The 22,667-nt window shown below is 41.1% G+C and overlaps 1 protein-coding gene across 2 annotated transcripts in view; it reads left to right on the top strand.

Annotated features, from left to right (window-relative positions):
- The first annotated feature begins 8,129 nt into the window (after positions 1-8,129).
- WASL (Wiskott-Aldrich syndrome like) overlaps positions 8,130-22,667 on the top strand; it is a 49,969-nt gene continuing 35,431 nt past the window's right edge. For both annotated transcript variants that reach the window (XM_017818219.1, XM_017818218.1), the window contains exon 1: positions 8,130-8,627. In XM_017818219.1, the coding sequence (XP_017673708.1) occupies positions 8,514-8,627 (114 nt within the window). In that variant the 5' untranslated portion in view covers positions 8,130-8,513. The remainder of the gene's footprint in view (positions 8,628-22,667) is intronic.

Genomic DNA, 22,667 nt, shown 5'->3' with positions numbered 1-22,667 from the left:
AAGTATACTGTATTTACACAGTTTAATATTTTCTTAAATATCCTGTCATTCTGTTTTGCCATGATAAATCACCTCCCCTTTCCTGTTCTCCCAGACATGCTATCTTTCCTCTGAAACTGTTCCAAGCAAAACTCATCTTCTAGAACATGGGCAGAGAGAATCATACACATTATTTCTGGTAAGGTGCCTTAAAGCTTTGCACTATGGCACTAATACCTCCCTGGCTTTAGCGGGAATCTCTCCTCCAGAAGCCACCAGGTCTTGCATTTACCTTTCCAAGGCCCCATTGCCAGGGCAGCTTCCAACCACTCTTGGGTCTCCCCCTCAGTCATTCTCAACCCAGACACTTAAGCACAGTTCTTTTTACTACTTAATTTCTTCTCATTCCTATGGCTCATCCTCAAAGCCACTGTGCTCTTTCTGTCTGATATTCTGATCCTCCTCATATTTGAACACAATAAATAATGGATAAAGACAGCTCATATTGCAAAATTAAGCAGACTGCAGGTTATGGATAGCATTGAATTTGAAATAAACCACACATGGACTTTGGCAAACGTTCAGTATATTCAAGAACAATTGTAAGAATTATTATTTTATCAAAAAACCCCCATTGTAAATATGAATTTTGTCTTCTCTTTTGAACGTTTAGAGTTCATGCATTTATTTCAGTCCATCTGCTTTACACCAGTCCTCAGGCAATCACCAAACACAAGGTTATTTCAGTGTGAAGGAAGCCTCTGTATTACACAGCCCATGCAATATTCTCCTTTCAGCCTCAAGCTTGCACATAGAGAGAGCCAGAGAAAGAAGCATAGATACAGTGCAGCACTTGAACATGCATAAACCTGCTTTGGCAATTGGAACTATACTTGAAGAGAGATTTGGGTTACAGAGCATCACAAAACTTACAAGACCATCCATATTCCCACAGAGTTATGCTACAGTTATAACCATGAGCAACCTAGAAAAGCAAGTTAATTTGTTTCCTGATGGCAGTCTAGATGACATTCACAAGCAGAAGAACACAATAACCAAAGGCTGTCTCTTCTGCCACTAACTATTTCTCATGTTTTCTTGTTCTGAATCGATCATTGTAACTAGTAGAAATAAAAATACCTACCAAAAATAATCGTCATGTATCATCATGGGAATAATTCTATATTGCCTGTATATGCTGAAATATTATACCTCAGTCTATGCGTGTAGGCAGAGTTAAAATAATATATAAATATCTTACTGAGCCTTATTCCATTTGAATTGAACAAATTACTTTCTACCACAGTTAAAAATGGCTTAGCTTTTAGGAAGTTTACAGTGAAAAATTACTCCCCCCCCTTAAGCAAACACTGCAGGCAATGCTTATGGAAAATTATTCTCACGGTAATCAGCTGTACATGCTGACAAACTTGTTCTTTTCTGGTTGCCTAGCTGTCTACCAACCTCCTCTGGCTCCCCGCCATGACCCCTGTGAAATAGCAGCTATAGCAGTAGCAAGTAAAGCTCAGAAAGCCTTATTAGCTGTGCTGCAGGTTTCTAGTTATTGAACAGCAACTCGTCCTACTGTAATTACTGTGAGAGCATTTTAAATCAAAATGCTTGGTTTCATCTTTTGAATAGATATGAGAAAATTCAAGGTCAAGAAACCTAACTGGAGCAAACAAGTCAGCATTACATGTTACACTGTTGCAAACATTGCAAAACCAAGTCCACATTTCAAATAAAACCAGATCTGGCCCTCTTAAAATCCACAAATCAGCTGAAAAAATGGTAGGTCTGAAGCTGTGATAGATATATATATGTATATATATATTATATGTATACATATAATTATATGTCATTTTAATGCATGGAATGACAGGCTTGAAGAACCATGACATGGACAAAAAAAAAGTTACACATCTTCCCAAATGTATTTATCACAAAGAAATACAGAAAGAAAATTGATTAAAGAAACTGAACTAAATTTCACTTCAGGCTGTAGCACACAGAATCAATATTTATTAAAGGATGGTTAGTTTTATGAGATGAACTGCTGTGGGTGTTTTCTGAGTTTAACGTTTCCTCTCTCCAGATTAGCCACTGCGTTCTCATGTGTTAAAAGGCAGTTGGGCACTAAATCTGTACAGAGCTTCAGGCACTGCTGTGCTACACATACAGCAGTATTTTAGTTATAAGAAGAAAAAATCAGCTAGGTTAGTTCTTACTGGGCAACTTCTTCAGGTTGAGCTGATGAGCATGAGCAAAGTAGATATCCACATAAAGCACTGACATAATTTGTATGTGCCATCCTAACATACCATGGGAAGAGTCCTTAATTGAAAGTAATAATAGGATAGCCAGGAATGTACCAATTAAAATAACTTGGTTGTCTGTGCTAAATTCCAGATATTCCTAAGGTCTTAAGGAAATTTGAGTCTTTACTTAGTAGAATGCAATCAGAAACAAAGATGCACTTTTACATAATTCTCTCTGAGGTGAAACAAGTGGACTAACTGGAGATTTTCTTATTGATGGATCATAAGCATTAAGCAACAGTCATTGACTGCACATAATAGTTATGAAAAAAAAAATTGATAGTTTTCATCCATTTTCTCAAACCAGTTTGCAGCCTGTTCAATTTCATTTAGTTATATGTTAAAATATATATATATAACATATATGTTATATGTTAAAATCCTACAGCATACATTTGTTAAGCTTTTAGATTTGTTAAGCATATTCTCTTTTTACTAGAAAAACAATATACTTCACTGCACCAGCAGCTCTAGTTGGCCTGGAGCTGATATAAGTGAACTCCCTGAACATAAAAATCAGGCTGATCAAGATATGCATGTTCTCAGTCTTGCTTTATGAGGTGGAGCCATACACCTGCAAGAACACTGATGCATAAAGACTACTCTCTTTCCCCCCCACCTCAATATTTGCATCAACTGGCAAAATCCACACAGAAGCAAGACAATTAAAGTACCAGAGACAATCTGATGCAACAGAGAAGCCTCAGGTCCAGACCCAAGTCTGACCTTTGATGGCATGGATCTTAGCCTTTGGCCTCCTGTAGGGCAGCAGCAGCAGCAGCAGAGCAGGACTGGCAGGACAGGGCCAGCCCTGACACACCACATGGCTGCAGTAAGGATCTGGTAGTGTGAGCCCCAGCACACCCAAGGTGTGGTTCATGCCTATTACTTAGGGTGGTTATATGCCAGATAGAGAATTAAAAGAAAAAAAAAGAAAATAAAAAAAGAAATAAAAACTACATTACAGTTATTAAGTCATCCGTCAGGATCCAAATGGCAGTTGTTGCTGAGTTGCATTACATATTTGACCTATTGGGAGCAAACTATCAACCTCAAGCCAGATTTTAGAGGGCAAGTACGTACTTTGTGCTTAGCACTTACAGCGAAAAGGGTGGATTTTGAATGCACTTGCCTGTGCTCTCCTCCACTCAGTAATGACGAGGCTTCCTGGTCAGAACCATGCTGAGCAGGGTGGGGGGTCAGTCACGCTGCAAACAAGAACTGACGTTTCAAAGCCAGAGCAAGATTTCTGTTGTTAAGGAAATGTGCTCTAACAACGGATCTGCAGATCGCAGTAAGGAAAGAACATGTTTTTCTTTTGCTTTTTTTTACTAGTGAGATTCTTGAGCTCCATGGTGGCTGACTAATGCCTGAAGGGGGAATTTCACTATATTGAACTCAAAAACTGTCAGGAAACTTACAGGAAGGAATAACTCTTCCTTTTAATACCGGTGAATAAATCAAGATTAAATTATTTACTCCACTCATGGTTACTGTTGAGTGTAAAACTGAAGAAGTCATACATCTGCTGAGGTATAAACCAAACAAAGAATAAAACGTGTTTCAACAGAACCTGCACCATACAATTTTGAAGACAAACTCTGATGCAAGGTTAGATGCCAGCTGGGCTGGGGAAAGAAAAATGTTTTCCTCTAATTTGCAGAGCAGCTACAGAACTGTTCCACAGTTGCTGTAGGCAACAATCAATAAATGAGAGAGATCTCAAATCCCACTATGTTGCTTGGTCCGTCTTCCCCACAGTCTTTAAAAGGAGAGTGATGTAGTCTTATTCTTCAGACCTCAAAGGAACTGCTGAGGAGCTCTTGAAAAAGCTAGATTTTCCCATAACTTGAAAGTAGGATTGTACATCCAAAGCAAAATCAATATTATCCTTCGATGAGCAAAATGGAAGGGCACAAATTACTTTTCTTGAAGTAAACAATCTGATGTAAAAAATGAGGGCTAGAAAAGATACGGCAAGCAAAATGATATGTATAATGGGCATTACAGGGAAAGAAAAAGTTCTAGCTGGCACCCAAGACAGCATTCGTGCAAGAAATGAAAGAACTTATTGTCCCACAGCATTGGTTCTCAGGCTCTAGCCTGCTCACTCTCACAGCAAGGACACTCTGCTGCACCGCCTGCCCACCAAAGGAGAGGATTCTTCCTACTGACACTACACTTCCACATCCATATAGAATCAGCAGAGGCCTTACTGACCAATTAAATTAAAACTTGTCATCTTTTGCAACTTTTGTTGCTAATTCATGTCCTTCTGTAATTGAAATCTACAGCATACAAATTCAATATAGAGAAAAAAAACCCACTATAGGCTTCAGATCCTCTTTCTTCCAGACTATTACTCGTCTGAAACAGATAATGTAAAATCTCTGAGAAAGGAAATGCAGTGACTGAATCTGAAATGAGCTGTAACTTAATAGATAATTCAGTTACCTCCAGAGTGAGCTAGGATTCCTAAACTTTTAGAGGTTCAGTACACAGAGAGAAGTGAATGAGCCTTTTATCAGTAAAATAACTAATACGTTATTTGACGTTGATCCAGTAACAATGCAAACTCAGTCCTCTTCGGTGAGCTCCCTGCAGAGAAAAACAATGTGGTTTACTCAAAAAAAGAGAACTTGTGTCTTCACAGCTCCAAACCCACTTCCAACCACAAAGACAGTTCCTCTTTTTCAATTACCAAGTGGTTTTGCAGTGAGTGGGCTGATGTTTTCTTCAGGCCCAACCAAGAAGGGTATTGAGGGAAAGAAGATCTTCCTCCGTTTTGTTCCCTCCCGGGCTGCCCTGTTGACATGTCCCTCCCGTGTGGTGACAGTAATCACAGCTCCCTCTCCTGATCTCCCCCAGCCATGCTGATGTGGTCACTACAGTGAGGTCTGCACTTGTCCCAGACAGTTCTACTTGTCACTGAGAATAACACGAGATGGAAGAGATAGTGGGAATTTTTTTTTCCTGTGGAGAGATGCATTCTCCATTACACCTGCTTGTTTTTTGGTGTAATCAACTTTCTCTTCATCTTATGGAAAATAAGAAAACTAAATTGTGACCTAATTCAGGACTGGGACAAGATCAAGATTTGGGAAACACTATTAAAAAAAAATAATCCTTGGAGAGGAGAACTAACTTTTTCTTTCCTTAATATAGTTCAGTCTTTAATAAAATCTTTAATGTATGATTCACAGCATTAGAAAAATTAAGTAGAAAGTTTTCCTCACCTTTTTACTTCATTTTTGATTGTAGAATGTTAGTTCTGAAATTGTGCGAATATTTAAACTGTGAAACTCAATTGCTGTAGAGATTCACATTTAAAGACAAAATTCAATTTTCTATCAAAGGTAAGTCTGACAAGGATAATAAAATCTGTTTATTAAATAGATATTTATAACACAGATCTTTAAAGTCATGACACTCGCTTATATTGATACACATTATGCAATTTCCAATGTATTTCAGTACCTTGGTGCTATGAGCTAGTATCCTGAAACGGAAAAATATGAAAGAAGAGCATCTTCCCATGAAGCTCACAGACATCAGCAATGGGTAACACAGCTTGAACCCTAAGGATTACAGTGAGAAATTCAGAGGACAGTCTCGAATAAACAACTGTGATTTCTTCAAAATACAGATAGGCAATTCTACCTGGTGGCTTTCTTTGAGAGAACTTTGCTTAAATTTTAAGTTTTATGCAGAAATAGCAGCTCTTCACTGATATTGCTGTAAACAGAAATATCAAAGACAAAAATCTATTTTTCAGTGGATCCCTTGGATGTACCACCAGATATGGATATTTCCACTTCCCTTCAGGACTCGATGCTTAGCCATGATATAAAAACAGAAACAGCTTTTGCATATTTAATGAAACACAGGGTCTGAAAATAGACCTTTTTCCTTCCCTTTCCTGTATACCCCTATTAAAAAGCAAATAAAATCCTAACAAAAGAGCCTGAAGGTTACAAGGCCCTTAGGAACAGCTACCAGCCAGCTGGTCTGAAAAGAACAGTATGAAGCAAAATGTATCACCCGTAACACCCAGAACTCTCTTTGAATGGCAAGATCTATACAAGAACAGCAAAAGCTAACAGAAATGAGAAAAAAGAATAATCAAGAAACACAAGTGCTTAGAAGGTGAAGACAGTACCAGCAGGTATCCATCAAAAGTATACTATATTTTTAGATATTTACACTGTGACCACACAAGGGAGGTGTGTAAATTTCCTCAAAATGGCTTTGGCTATACAATAATTGTTTGTTTTATGAAACAAAACATGCACACACACCCACCCCCCAAAAAAACCGGCCAAAAACCCAAACCAAAACCAAACAACCCTCTCCAAAATCCCACAAAATATCAAGTATCTTGTAAAGTACTTCCATCTGTTTTATCTCATTATGTACATTTGCAATGAACAAAATGCAGCCAATATTCTATAGCTAAAATATTTCCCATTCCACTAAAATACGGAATACTTATACGAAGACGTGTGTAAAACTGAAGAATTTAGAATTGCTGAGAAGTACTTTGGAAGCATTGGTTCCTATTATTTTTGCTTTACAGTAAGACCCAACTCCCTTCTGTGACACCTCCAAACTGAGGAGGTACATGTATATGCATGCATTTCAAATTATTTTAATGCTGCAATATCAGGATTTTCTGCCATATTTTCCCTTCCTTACACTTTTTGGACACAGTTACAGGCACTTAAGTACAGGTAAAAGGGCCTATAAGTAGAGCAGAAGGGGCTGCCATCTGTTCCAGCCTGATCTTTTGGAAGATATGAAGAGAAGCCAGGACAGCTTTGTTTAAAGACTTGCGTCCCCAGGTTTTCCTCCTGTGCTTCTTCAGTTCTTTCCTACAGTACAAAGTAAATTGCAATGGGGGGATTGCTTTAGCACCTGCCAGATGGACAATTAATTTACCAGAGGATGAGAAGCCAACACATTCACCTAAACCCACAGAAAACTAGCATGGTGATCACTCTGGTATCTGGGTTTCACCTTCGTGAACATTCCTTTTGTGCAGCTGAAAGCCACATTGGGCATAAGACAGCTGTGCTCTGGATCTTTGGGCTTTGAAAGGTCTTCAATCTCCATCGCAGCTACTTGCTGTGAAGCAAAGCAGGGGGAAATCCGTCTGACAAAGGCTGCTGATTGTGTACGTGATTTGTCCTCAGTAGCTGACTCCCGGAGAGCCTGAAGTGCCTACCCCTATTTTGAGGTGTTTCACCTCAGACTGTGGCAGGCAGCGTGAGGCGGGGGGCGGGTGACACCCCCGGCTGGGCAATCGCGCCGCCAATCACGGGGGAACAGCTTGCTTTCCGCCGCAAGAGGAGGAAAGATTTTTTTAGTTACAAATTATGTGGGGTTCCTCTGACAATGGAAAGGCTTCCAGCACACGCCGATTCCCGCACCCGCGGGAGGCCCGGACCCCCACGCTCAGAGGACATTTAACCCCTGCCGGGACCCTTCGCGATCCGGGTGATCCCCGCACGGGCCCGGGCTCCCCACGCCCCCCGCCCGCAGCCCGCGGCGGCGTCCGGGCCGCGCTGCCCCTCGGGGTGCCCCGGCCGCTCCCACGGCCCCCGGCACAGCTCCAGCATCCCGGCGGGTCCCACCCGGGACAGGGGGCGGGGACCGCTCCTCTTCTTCCTCCTCCTCTTCGTCAACTTCTTCTTCATCCTCCCCCTCCCCTTGTCCCTTCTCCCCGCCCTGTCCCTATCCCGGCCCGGCAGGTACCGCGGGGGCGGGAACTGAAAGCGACGCCCCCTCTTCCCCCGCGCGGCGCATGGTCGCGGCAGTCGCGCGCTCGCCGCGCTCCCCCCCCGGCTGCGGCGCGCTGTGGTCTCGCCCGCCCCCGCTGCCATGTTGGATCGCGCGGCCGCCGGGGCCGGGCCGGAGTTGGAAGTTTAGGGGCGGGAGCGATCGGGATCGGGCTCGGCGCGGAGCGGCTCTGGCGCGGCTGCACCGCTCCCGGCTCCCCGGAACACTCTTCCCGGCGCCCTCCCCGCAGGCCGGCAGCCGGCCGAGGCCCCGCCGCCCCTCTCCGCCTCCCTCCTTCCCCGACTCCGCGAGGGAGGCTCCGCGATGCGGCTGCTGTGAGGCCGCGGCGGCGGCGGCGGAGGAGGAGGAGGAGGAGGAAGGGACCGCGGGCGCCATCGGTCGCAGGGTGGCGAGGGCAGCGCCGGGCCGGCCCCGGCCATGAGCGGCGCCCCGCAGCAGCAGCCCCCGCGGCGGGTCACCAACGTGGGCTCGCTGCTGCTCACCCCGCAGGAGAACGAGAGCCTCTTCGGCTTCCTCGGCAAGAAATGCGTGGTGAGTCCCGGCCCGAGGGGCGGGGGGCGCGCCGGGCCGTACCCAGCCGGGCGCGGCGGGCCGGGGCCCGGGGCGGGCGGGGGCGTGTGAGGACAGCCCGGCCGGGCGCCGGGAAGTTGGGGCTGCGGAAGTTTTGTCCCGCTCCGCTGCCCCGTCCTAGGCCCCGCTGCCCGCCCGGCCCGCGCGGGGTGGGGGGCGATGGGCGGCGGCGGCCCCTCGGCCGGCCCTGAGCGCCGGGCCCGGCCTCACCCCGGCCGGGCGGCTCCGGGACCGCCTCGGATGCCGCTACGGGCACCGTCCTTCCGCGCCTCGCTGTCCCCGGACATGGAGCTCCCCGCGCCCTGCAGCCGAGCCGGGCGCTGCCGGGGGAAACTGGCGAGGGACAGCCGCGGGCCTCGGGGTTCCCATAAGTCCCATTGCTCGACGAGGCTGGGACGGGCCCCAGGTGCACCAGCGGTACAACAAAGCAGTGTTGACGAAGTTGTAGGAAGGCTCGTATCAGAGCTAGGCCTGCCTTGGGTTTAGTCTGTACTTTTCTCAGCCTAAACAACAGGTTCGTGTATTCAGATGCGACTCAAATACTGCATTTTTTCTTGTTTCTATGTCAGTAAGTTTGTATTCAGAATACCTTCTTGCATGTTAATATAAAACTGTGCCAAAGCTGTATATATCTGTATTAAAGAAGTACTTGAAGGCTTCAAAAGTTAACCACTTAAATTAGAAAAGAATCGACTTTTAAAAAAATAATATTTTTGAAAAAAATGCTTTTTTTTGGAATCCATTGAAAATTATGTCTTCTGATGTTCTGTGTCCAGTACCTAAAATACTGTTAGGCACTTGCTGTAAAGCCATGAAGAGTGTTTCATGAACATAAAACTGTGACTTAAAGCACAATATCTGTGTAGTCATAATGATTCCACATAACTCTTTGGACTTTGAAATGGTATTGTTGATCAAACTGACTGTTGCAAGGAAAGTGTAAGATGCAGTAACTGAACAGGAAGTAGAGAATATTTACATTGGGGTGGGTTAAATAAGATGCTGTAAGTTAAATATGTCAGAAGTTGTGACTGTAAAGCATATGTTTTGAAAAGTATAGATTCCTAAAAAACACCTTCAGTTAATTGAACTGGCACACATTTTATATCCTCAGCTTTTTGCTAAAAAAGAAAACAAGCACCAATTTTTCTCTAAATATAAAAAATAGTGCATGAATTTGTATGTGTAAATTGATTTCCAGTTTGTTTTTCTACGACTTAGATTTCCACATCAAGTGAACACACTTTGAATTTTTGGTATACTGAGCTGTAACACTCACCTACTCAAGTTCTCAACTTTTCTGCACGAATACTATGTTGAAAGCAGACTGGAGGTAAATAGCTTCACGCGATCTGGTAGTCGTGTGATTTGTGACAGGTTGCAGCTTTCTAGACGTGGCTTGCTTGAAACTACACATTCTTATGGTTTACTCTGAATGTTGGTTGACTTTCCAGTGAGGCTCTTCTAATAGTGGTCTGTGATTTTCCCCAGTCCTGTGTGCTTTCTAAGTTAAGCATAGGCTCATCTTACTACAGTTGAGGATCTCTGCTCAATCGTGAGGACTTGAGCATTGAAGCTCTAGAGATGTTTAACAGGCTTTTTTGCTTCCTGTGTGGCATGAGACAGAAATTCAGAAAGAAATTCATGAACAGATTGAATATCTCTGTCTCTTGGAGGGCAATGACTGTCAGAGATGTGGGATGAGCACCTGGAGATGGTAACAGCTTCGGCTGTCTAACTTGAATCCACAGTGTCTGTCAGAACCCAGCTTGGTGTTCTTGACCTTCTAGCCTGACTCAAGGGTAACATGCTATGCTGATAAATATCTTTTTGCCGTAATGTGCAGGATATTTGATCTCTTAATATCCGTGTTTGAATTACTCATTAGTTAAGCTTCAGACTGTAAATGCTGCTTTTTAAGGAAGGAAGATTTTGCAAGTTTTGTAGGATGCTACATGCTTGCTTTCACATCAGCTGAAATGTCTGGGCTGCCTGGCTGCCACAGGTGGTGTTTCTGTCACTGTGGGGCATGGAGAGGCTGCTGGATGGGATGTGCATCTGCCACATCAACATAATTTTAGGTTTTGTTTGACTAGACCTCATGTTTAGATCACTGCTGTAATGACACCAGACGAACAGTTGAGACACTAAACTGTGATCCTAGATGCTCTTTATAGTAATAATTTATAGAGCTCTTATGGAGGGCATAGTGCTGCTCTCAGGCCTGAAGAGCTTAGTTAAGAAAGTGGTGCTCTGGACCTGATTTATTTCAGTCTTTCTTTTGACTCTGTTTCTGACTGATAACAAGGCAGCTACTTTGAAATAACATAAAGGATTCAGCTACCTGATTTTTGTTCTGTAGAAAAGCAAAGGAATTTATCAAGTAGTATAATTTTGATTGAGCACTTAGAATGGATGAACTCCAAAACTGACATAGTTTCAATGGCATCTTAGGTAATGATGACTGATAAATACAAAAATTACCTGGGAGTGGATGAAGTGGTGAAGAGCCATTACTCTGTGTCTTGCTGAGGTTGATACCATTTTCCAGACTATGACTGATACTTTGGGAATCTCATTGACTAGTAGACCAGTGTACATACAGAGGGTAATTGATTTTTTTTTTGCCTTTTTACTCTCTGCTTCCCCCCCAACTTGCTGAGCTGTAAAATGTTTATCTGAATCTATAAGTAATTAAAATACCTTTGCCCATGACAGATCAGGCTTCTAAAATCAAGCCGCTCACTGATAGTCAAAGCTGCAACAATAGTTAATTTGGCTGAAATATGAATCCAAATGTAGCAGCATCCAAACCTACTTGCAGCAGGTATCCAGTGTAATGTAGCCCTTTAGAACTTCCATTGTTGTTTAGGCAAGTCACTAATTTTCATTCAGGTTTGTGACATTTGTTATCTAGGTCCGGTGTAAAATTTGCTATCTGTAGAAAGTTTACAGTAACTATTTTTTTATCATAATGTGGAAATAAAATTTTATGTAAAGTTATAGTAAGGTGAGCTATGAGATTACTTTTATGCATTTTAATGAAATATTTTTGTGATTATGCCAGACTTGGAAGTTTTTGCTTAAATCTGGTTAGTTACAAATCAGTTACTTTAAATTTGTTCTGAGGAATGAGTTTTGTAAGAAAAAACAAGTGCTAGATGTCCCATTAATTTGTAATAGGGAAGTAACTTCTATAATTTACATGATTAATATTGTTGAGAAATGTCACTAATGGAAAAACTAGTTCATTCTGCAGAATTAATTTTTTGAGAAGCCTTAGGAAAGAAAACAAGAGAAGTATGTACTTGATTGCATTAGAAGTAGCATTAAAATTAGGTCATATGGAGTATGGATACTTTATACCACTTAGAAGTGGGTCTCAACACTTGGATAAGGTGTAGTGAGTAAGGCTGGGAATATGTTGTTATTTCTAAGATCTTGCTATGGTCGATATGGTAAACAGGAACTGGTGAAGAATGCAAAAAGAGAAGTGACACAGCAGTAAACTAAGAAAACTGTTTTGGCTGCTTTTAAAGTGCATGTGACCAGAATAAGTTTGTGTATCGGAGCCAAAGGACAAATTACAGTAATAGCTGAGATAAAACAAAATAAAAACCTGTATGGCAGTTGTAGTTCTTAATTGATAAGATTTAAAGGTTTTATCAGGAAAGGACTTGTAAGATTATTTGTGCTAATGAAAACAGCATGAACTAAGACTTGAAAGTGGACTGCAGGTTTGGGCAACTACAGATAATGGGCAACTTTATGTCCCTGAGAAGTGTTGGGACTTCTCAGTTTGAGTTTAAGCTGCAGTCTGTACATCCAGAGAAAGTTCACATTGCAGTTTAAAAAAGAGTTATCTCCTATATAGATAAGGAGAACTGAGTCATCAGTTCAGTGGTGATTCTCTCATCTTTGCGTTTATTTTTAAATGAAATTTGGAGTAAGAAGACAAAGTGTAATGGACAGAGTCATGTGGAACAGAAGAGCATTGAGAGTTATGCCTGGATTTCTTTTGAGGTCTGTCCTGTTCTGCAAAAGACGTGTACCGTCTTCAGATGCCTCACTGGTATCCACTAGTCAGTTCCCTAAAAAACTTGTCAGCAATAATCTTCCATTCTAGAGGGAATGGCACTGGGTTTTGACAGTTTCTTTGAACCAAACCTGTGCCTACAAAACTGATTTTCACAGTAACGGGTCCTATCAGACCCTTCAGCAAGTGGCTCAACCACCATCCTTATCATAAAGTGTTTCTCGAGCTTGTTTTCCTCACAGCTTGCTATTAAGCTAAGGCAGTGAACTATGCTGTAAACACATTATTTACCCATGAATGAGAAATGTTTTGAGACCACTTGTGAACACTGTTGCATCTCATAGCTGTATGTATTTGAGACAAAGCAACAATTCACAAAGAGATTTGGTTCAGGAGTAAGAGACAGAAATTTAGATGTTAAAATCTCAACATTGTCAGTAAACCTCCCTGTCAGTTGTCTAAATCTCCTATTCAATTTACTTTAAGATAAAAACTTCAGATCATCAGCTGAATTTCTATCTTTGCTTTAGTGGATGTAGTGGTACCATCTCTCCTGACCATGCTTGTACCTCATGTGCTAGACACATAAATTTGTATCTTGACATGCAGGATAAGTCCTTTTACAGTCAGTTTGTATCTCTGTTGTGAAGCATTATGTATTGCTAAACAGGAGGTGATCTATTGAGATAGACCTGGAACAAGTGTCTCACGCTATTAAGTCTTCAGTGCTCTTACATTCTTTTTTGAGCATCTTTGTAGATCTTTTCTCTGGTTTTGAGGTAATCAAGTGCCAAAAGTCTCTCAGCATCTCTGTGGTTAATCAGCTGGTCGAGAGTACCGCTCATGGTCCTGATAAGTGCTCTGGAATCCTGTGGTGTACATACACAACAGTACGAAACCAATTTATAGTCACAAGCTGTTATATTGTAACTTACTTATTCTTCACAGCTAAGAATCATATTGAGAAATTTAGAGGAGGGCAAAGGTTTAATGTAGGATTCAGATGAACAGTCATGTTTTGAATGCAAGATTTCCACCAAGATGTCCAGATACCCCTTGCTTAAGAGAACATGCAAGGAAAAGGTAGTTTCTTGTTAGAAGATAAAGACTTTGCTATTTCATGCAAATATGTCAATATAAAGACTACTTTGTTCTTCCTTTAATGGAAGATTGATGTGATTTCTTGGCATTATCTGCTTGTAAATACTGTTTTGAATTTGTTATCATTAGAACGTTTTTCTCTGTGATTATTTCTTCTGGGGTTCTCAAAGATAAGCCAAATTTGTAGCAAGTAAAATGTGTAAGATCCATCTTAGACCATACAATTTCAGGGTAAAAACATGATAATGGAGAGCGTTCTAATTTTAGATCTCAAATTTCTTCTTTTGAAGGAGTTCTGGTACTACCCCCTGAAAAAACTCACCCATTTTTTCTTTGGAACTTCTTATGATGCTTATTGTTCCACTGTTAGTGTCTCTAGTAGCACCAACATTAAGAATTCATCTGCTGCCGTCATTAGTAGTGGCTACAGGTGACAGCAATGGCAGCAATTGTTTAGTGCTGGAATGGGTGGAGTGAAGCATTGAAGTCATTTGTATATGATGAGTGAGTGCCACCTAGGAACTTGGCAGTAGTTCATTAACCAGCGTGACAAAAGGCCTGATTCTGTCATCGACCTTTTGTAGACAGAACTGTCTGCAGAGTAGATGGGGTTTGTGGAATGCTCAGTTTGCTGAGAAAGTTGGCTCTTGACTTAAAGCTGTGTGGTAAGATTTATGGTGTCCTCCACTGAGCGTGTTTTGTAGGCTTGTCTCTTGAGGAATCTTTGTAGTACAGAAATAAAACTTAGTATAGTGCAGGAGACTTATGATTTCATGACCTAATACCTAGATAATAAAATACAGGAAGTAACGAAAATGTGTCATAGGCACCAGAGAGAGTTACTTATGGCCGGTTAGGGTACAATTTCCTCAAGAAAAGCTGACGTTAAGTCTTACTTGGGCCCAGAGGGTTGTTTGTTTTTTTTTTTATTGGACGGTTTGTTTTCCTTGTAACAGTAAATCATACAAAGTGGATTTAGTGGAACTAGAAGTGTATCTTCATGGGAGGTTTTAAACAGCATGTATACTGGGACATGACTCGGTTACTGTAGAAGACAGTTTAGTTTCTCAAGGTATTTGCTTGGGTATGTTGGCACACTAACTTCTGTGGCTTCCAGATGTGTTGTTTATGGTTGGATAAGCAATAAAATGGGAACAGTAGGTGCACAGTTACATTCAGGGACAGTTTCAGTTCAATTTGAAGATCCTGAAGTGTGCTGTGATCATCTCATGACAGGAGCAGTGTTCTAGAAGGGCCAAATGGAAAAAGATGCAATGCAAACAATCATGGGTATGCTTTCTTAGAAAGCTGCTCACTTGATTAATTCTTCAAATTCGGTAGTGTTTTCTCAGATAGCCATGAGTTAAAGGTAGACAATTTTGCTGATACCTCTTTGTGCAGAGAATGACACTTCAGGCATCTCAAATTGGAATGCTCGTGTTAAGAGTATATGGTTCTGGAATGAGTTCATTAAATGAATTACTCAGTTCCTGTAGACATAATGTTCTGTGGAGATAATCATTGCTGGCAAGGAAACTGTTGCTGCAAAGCTCCACGACATACTGACAGATCTGCAGATTGCAGCTCACCTTAGGCACTTGCTTTCATACATGCATCGCCACCTTGGTGAGGCAGTTTTCCCTCTACTATTTGGCTGTTCTTTAAATCCTCACTCTTAAGGCAGCCTTTTTTCTTTTTACGTTTTCTGAGAAACTGTGTTACTATGTTTTCCAGTTCTCCAGTGTGTCTAGCTTAAAGATCACCCTAAGGCTTGCTAATCAAGGTTGTGTTTCCGTTTCTGTGAGATGGTTTCACACCCAATTTTTCCCTTCAGAATCCTATGTGTAATTCAGAATTCCCCTGCATTCATCTGCTTTCCCTTCAATGCAAATGCGTTATTTTGCCTTTATCTCCCTTGTTAATTAGCCACTGCAGCATTAGTGTATTTAGTGAGTGCAGATATGGTCCTGTATAAGCATATTTTGTATGTGAAGGTACTGTGTGCCTGCAGTTTGAGAAACACCAACCTAACTAAAGAAAATATGACTTTTGCCTTTTTGAACAGCTAAGAAAACTGTATTTAATTATTTGAACTTTTAATTATGCAAAGATAAGTCTCGCCTCTGAGATTGCAAACCCTTTTGCAAACCCTTTGTGTTTACTTCAAGTGTTATTGATGATGGCTTTCCCAAAACTTAGCCAGTACTTGCTGAGGGTAATTAATAAGGTCTAATACTTGTCTTGCTATCTCTTGTTGGAGAACAAGAATATTTGAAAATGGGACTTTAGCAGTAAAATGTAAATGCTTTCTCCCCTCTCAAGGTGATAGCCTAGAGATTTATCTATCTGTATGTGATTTGTGGATAAGAAAAGAAATTAGTATTAATTTGTTGTATTAATACTTTTCTGTGTTAGGGATAAAGAAAAGTAAGAGGTATTTTACAGTCTCCTTAGTGCATTTTCTAACAAGCAGTAATTTATCGACTTAAAAAGAATTTTAGTTTCTATGTAGAAAATAATGCTTTAATATCTTTAATATTTTTATGCAGCCAATTACTGTAAAGTTGGCAATTATGTTTTAGGAATCCATTTAACCACTACTTCTTTTGTAAGTCCTGTCCTGCTGATGTACTTTGAAGTCCTGCGTAGTGACCTCTGTCCTCCAAATCTCGTCTCCATTTTCATCAGGGTCTCCTTGCCAACCCTTATCACACATTCTCTTTTTTCTTTTTTTTTGGCAAGTTTTCTGTCCTGTCCCAGCAAAAGGGTTTCCTCTGTTTACTTCCTCTTTCCCCCTTATACTTCAAGTGCTTCCAGGATCTTGCTTTCTTCTTTCAGCCCCTGCATCCATAATCTGCACAAAGATCTCCAGGTAGGACTGACTTTCCTCCTCACTGTTCTTCCCTCCACTCCTTTACTCCCTCTACTTAACAGTCCCACAACTGCTTTGTTCTTGCTGATGAACTTTGTGTCTCATCAGATGTACAGTCCTACCCGTACCCAGTGCTGAGATAGACAGGGCATGTACTCTTCTACTCAACAGTGTGTGCTGCACTAGGAAAGAGGCAGGAGAGGAGTCTCTGCCAGCCAGCTGTTTGCTGCTGGGGACGTACTGTGCTTTAGCCCAAGGCCTGGCCATTACACATTTCTCACTTACTTCATCTTCACTGCCCAAAGTCGTTGCTAATATTACTATAGGCAAGAGAACTTTTGGTGGATATGAGAAGGGGAAGCAAAACCCAGAGTATGGTATTCCTCAGGCTTCTTGCACTGCTCCACCTCCACTGCTGCTTCTCCAGGGAGGACCAGACTCTCCATAAGCTGCTCTAGTAGGAAGCTGTATACTGGAAGATACAGCTTCAGCAACTCTACAGGCTCAGATCTGAAACCACAGAATTGCTTAGTCCTGCTTTGAGTGAACTGTAAGTTATTTCCTGCTCCTCTAACCATGTGACAGCTCTCTCTGAGCGCAGCTAAGATGTGGTCATTCTTTGTAAGTAGACATTTTTCCCTTTACTCCCCCTCAGTCAGCCAAAGCAAACAGAAACATCACTTGGCTTATGACACTAAATATACACAAAGGCATCCAAATAGCCTGCATTCTGTAAAACTGTGCTTGATTTTTGTGGTTAACTGGAAAGAGGAAGAAAACTATGAACATCCTGTAGTGGTGTATGTTCTGTGTAATACCACAGGCAAAAGCTTCCCCTTGCATTTGCAAAGAAGGAAGCAGTATTTTCTAATAAATAAAACTCAGTACTGTCTTTTTCTTTATTTGCTTTAGTTTGTAGTTGACAGTATTTCAGATATGAAATTCATTTTATACCTGAGCGTGCATTTATTGGTGTTTGTATTTTTAGTAACCTGAAAATTAACAGTTAAAAAAAAAAAACAGGTTTTGGGCTTAATTTTTTGCAATGTTATATCAGCCAGTATTTTTTAGCCCTACAATAGGTATTGTCATTTTGACCTTTCTTAGACAATGTCTGCCTCTTTGTGTTACACTGTAGTGTTAGCACTGTGCTCAGTTTGTGTAGCTTGAAATTTAAATTTAAAACTACGCAAGGTTTTAAAGTGTGATTGCAGCAGAAAGTGCTGGTTGCACTTGATCTCTAGAGCTCAGTAGCGATTCAACAAACCATTTATCTCTTTAAAAATATTTTAGTTTTGTCTTTAAGAGGTTTGTCCATATCAGTTTCAGGTGCCAGTATTTCTGTACTCGGGAGACTAATCATAAATCTGTATCTCTGCACAGAGCATGCCCTTCCTTGCCTTAGTTCAAGCATCTAGATGCAGTAAACCTGTAACTGTGTTACAGTTTTGTTTGCTAGGATGCATGGAGATGGATTTGGTGCTGAATATTTTGCTGGGACATGTAGATCTCCATGTCATGGTTTTCACTTCATCTTTTTGTGTCATTCTTTGAATGCTTCAGTTCTTCATTGAGACTTTTCCTTAATAGCCTCTTTGAACATTTCTGGGCTTTTCTACCTGTACACAACAAATCCTGTCTGTTTGTTTGCCCTCTTCATATCGTTTAGATGAAATTTGTTTGTTGAAAAAGTATTCATGCTGCTGCTCTGTGCTTCACACTGTATAATGGAGGAGTCCATCCCTCACAGTAGCCATACCTGTCTGGATCATCCCTTTATGTCCCAGATAACCAGAACCAACAGGCTGAAAATGGGAGGTACACAACACACATTTAAGTTTGGTGGCAGAAGGATGCACCTTGTCCTCTTTCTCACCTCTGATCTGTGAGCCAGCTGTGCTAAGACATTGATGCTAACAAACTGAAATAGGGCAGTAGCGTGAACTCAGGCACAGTCCCGTGACTGTCCGTGGTGTTCAGTTGGTTGGCACACTTCCTGGCACAGGTCTGAGTGCTAACAAGTAGTCACCCAAAGTAATAATGAGTGGGGGTTTGGTGTAAACACAGTTCCTGATACATGGGATGGATAGGGCCATCGTTACCCGATTTGTGTTGTATTAGTAAGAGAGTTTGTTCTTCTGTGCAGGGGTGTTTTCTGCTGTACCACTTGCCACTGTATCCAGAAAGTGGCCCTGCTCTTACTAACTGATATTTGCACAACCAGTGGAAGCTGCCGGGAGACAAAAGCAACTGTGGTGCTGGGGATGGGGAGATGTGAGCTGTCTGTTCTAGCGTTGTTAGTAGCATATACATCACAGATTAAGGGTCAGCCCTGCTGCTGTGCTCTTAACTGTCTGCTTTGACATTAAGTCAAAGTCAGATCTAGCTTTCCTGACAGCAACAAAATTCAGTATTGTCTTTCTGCTCCTAGAAGTTGCTCTTGGAAACCTGAGAAAATGCAGGTGTCTAGAATTTTCCAGCAAATGAAAGTGTTCCTCTGCATGTAACAACCTGCTGCAGTGTATTAAGTGTATCTGTTACTGATATTCAGATACTGATATCATCATCTTTCTGATTTCCTCCGATTTCAGAGGAAAAAAATTTTTGAGGAGATGTAGCTAACTTGTAGGTGTGCTTCTACAGACTGCATTAGGTACAGCAAGGACGACCTTAAAGGCTGCTGCATTTCCTTTACTTCTTGGTTTCAGACCACTGGCCTACCAATAAAATGTATTCCTGTCTAGAGCTTTCTTTTCTGATGAGTAGTTTGTAAATAATTTAAGCAAAGTTCTGTCCATTTTCAGAGACTCCAGGGATGTCCTGAGTTCTCTAGGAATCTTACTTGAAGCTGCATTTTGTAGCGTTTTAGCAGTTTTTTGTCAGTTCAAATGCAACAATTTGTTTCCCACTTGAGCTCTAGAGACAGTTTTAAGGTGTGTAGTGTAATTAATGATAGTTTAATCATCACATACTCTGTTCTGATATTTCACCTTGATCATTGGTTCTGTCTGGGATGTAGAGGTACGAGCTCAGGAACCTTTTCAGTTCTGTCTTCTATGCCCGCTAGATCTGTTAGACAGTGTCTGCATGCCTCAGTTCTCTAGACACTTCCCTGAAGTTTTTATTTTATTATTTTTGTTCCCTCTAGTGTCTGGTGATTCCCTTTTTCCCTTCAAGCAATATTTTTTCCCAGTGTCACTTTTATAAGTCAGCACTAGCAGGAACTGGTCCCCTGGTGATGCTTAGTGCTGTACAAGAAGTTCTCTCCCACAGCAGGTAGCATTTGCTTCAGAGCAGAAGAGAGATAACAATCCATCATGGATTTAGAAGCTGAGTGCTTTTAGTCTTTATTTCAGGATGGTGGCCTGCGTGCCAGTTCTGGCTGCAGTAATGGTTCCAGCAATGAAATGATGCAGTACCAATATCCATATGGCCGGAAATAATTTCTTCAAGGTCACTGCATGCAAACAGTATCACTATGATGCAAGTTTGAATTAGCAAAGGATGTTACGTAGTTGGCTTATTCCAAATAAACAAACTAGCCATCAATACGGAAGTCTGCCATGCATCATCAAGGTTGTTTTTTCACTTCAGTGCAGCATGGTGCCCTCATTTGTCAGAGTAACGTAGTCCTGAAGTGGACTGACAGACATGTCACTTCCTTGACTTTGGAATTCTTCAGAGGACTGTAGTGTTTGTTGCAGAACTGAAGCTTTTACATAGGGATTGGCAGATTTAGAGCTCTTAGTTCCACATCAGCTAGTATAAAACTCTTTAAGTTGTGTATCATATTGCACACCACATAGTGGATGGCAGTGGCCTTCTAAAGATGCACTTTTGCATAACAAATGTTCAGTGGGATACTTCCATCAGGGAGGTTGGCTAGCCTTCAATTTATCCTATAAATCTGCTTCGTCTTCTGTAAATAGTCCATATGCCCAGGAGTGGATACTGGACTAACAGGAAATCAAGATCCACACCCACTCCTCCCGCCCAGGCTTCCTCAAGGTCTGGGTGAGTTACAGACACACTCCATCACCATTTTCCTATAGGAAGCGTTTGTACCACAGTGTTGAAGCTTCTGGCAATTTAACTTCTAGGTCTTTCAAGGACCCAGTTATACAGCCTTTAATCTGATGTTCATAAAAACCACCATACTAGACTTCTAGCAAGCCATTCATTAGTGCACTGCTATTATGTAGGTCCCACTCCTGTGATAATTTCTTCCGAGATTGGGAGTATTTCTATACTCATGCGAAGTCTTTTGAGTAGGATGTGGTTTTTCTTGAACTCTGTCTAAATTGGATAATCAGCTTGTTTTTTCTAAACTATATACTCCTGGGAGTGGTGTTATCTTTTATACACTCAACATTAAGAGCTTTCTGTTTCTATGCTAACAGATTGAGGCTGTTCAGGTGCTCAGAGCAGTTGGTATAGTTAGTTGATCACAAAGGAAGCAAATATCCATACAAAAACAGAAACCCAATTTCTGCTTTGAGTCACTGGGATTTAAGTTGCATCAATGCCCTTAGAAGAAATATCTTGTTTCCAAAGGTGTTACACATCTGAAAAAAATAATCAGTATGTCATTAATAACTTTTCCCCCCATTTTAATGGTTATAAGTAGTATTAATGCACATTTTTATTATGTTGGTGTGGTGTAACAATATACCTGCTGATTTTGCTGTCATGAAGCACTGTAACTTATCGTAGCAGTGGAGGTTTTCAGAAAAGTGACACACACTTGACCTGACAGGAAAGCTGTTGCCAGTTCTCCCAAGCACCAAGAACCATTCACACTGAGCATGTTAGCTGCTGTCAGCTCCTGAATAGACTTGGAGACTTGCAGAGCAGTAGTTCAGAAACTGAAGCATGTAATTTTTCAAATCTGATGCTTGATTAGGGCAATGATATTGGCTAATTGGACTGCCAGTGCAATATAGATTGATTGTTGTCAGTGTTTCACAAAGCTATCTTAAAATGTTTTTCATTAAAAGTTTATATTTTGGCTCAACTTGTTGTATTTAATTACTTTAGACAAAAAGAGTAAAGGTCAGTTTCAGACCTAATGTTTCTTTTAAATGTTTTTTGAAACAAGTGTTTTTTGTCCTAAGAGTTTTTAAAATACCTTAAAATACTGTGTTCATGTTAATAATATTGGTGTGACTCTATGGTTCTAAGCTCTTATATTGATCTAATAAATATTGACTTTCCTTAGTGTAAACTTTTTCTCACGTGAGATATGGTATTACTTTGGTTCTGTTGTAAGTAGAGTGAAATCATTTTTATATTACCTGTAAATTCGGGTGGGTACCTACTTTTAACTTTTCATGTAACATATACGTTATTGCTGCTGAGCAATGTTAACAAGTTACAAACAGGAACACAGCAGTTATGGAGAGGTAATTATCTTCAAATGAGGATGCTTTTGTTCTGATCCATCCAAACATACGAATTTTAAAGAATAAAAGATTGAGAACAATATCACTGCCCCTTTGTTCCTTACTTCTGCCTATGGTTGCTCATTAGAACTGCCAGATCTGCACTAAAGGAAAAAGGAAGTATTGTGTGATTTTTATTTTTTTTTTCTTTAACTGGAAACTGGTGACTGGACATAGACACCAAAGTGTTGAGTGCAGTGGAAAAATACATCCTGCTGCCCTCTTTCTACAACGTCTTTGTTGTATAAGCACACACTTTAACTGTAGGTAAGTAGATTCTTTACAGTTTTTGCTTTTCTGGTTGTGTCCAGCAGAGCAGGCAACCTCATGATAAGTAACATTCTGATACCTTAAGTAGTTACAGAAGAAGAATTTTGGCTCTGAGGAAGGAGCTTTCCCATTCAGCAGCCCTCTGTGCATTTATATGCAGATAGTGGGTAGTAAATTCAGGAGTCCTTTGTAAAGCAATGTATAATAATAATAATGGCCAGTCTTCCAGAGCGAAGATTTGGGAAAGGTCATTACCCCTTCGAGCCTGCGCAGTGGATTTT

This window comes from Lepidothrix coronata, unplaced genomic scaffold (genome assembly GCF_001604755.1).
Source record: "Lepidothrix coronata isolate B3197 unplaced genomic scaffold, Lepidothrix_coronata-1.0 Scaffold66, whole genome shotgun sequence".
Lineage (NCBI taxonomy): Eukaryota > Metazoa > Chordata > Aves > Passeriformes > Pipridae > Lepidothrix > Lepidothrix coronata.
The sequence above is the reverse complement of the archived record's forward strand: the minus strand, read 5'-3'. Positions and strand labels throughout refer to the sequence as shown.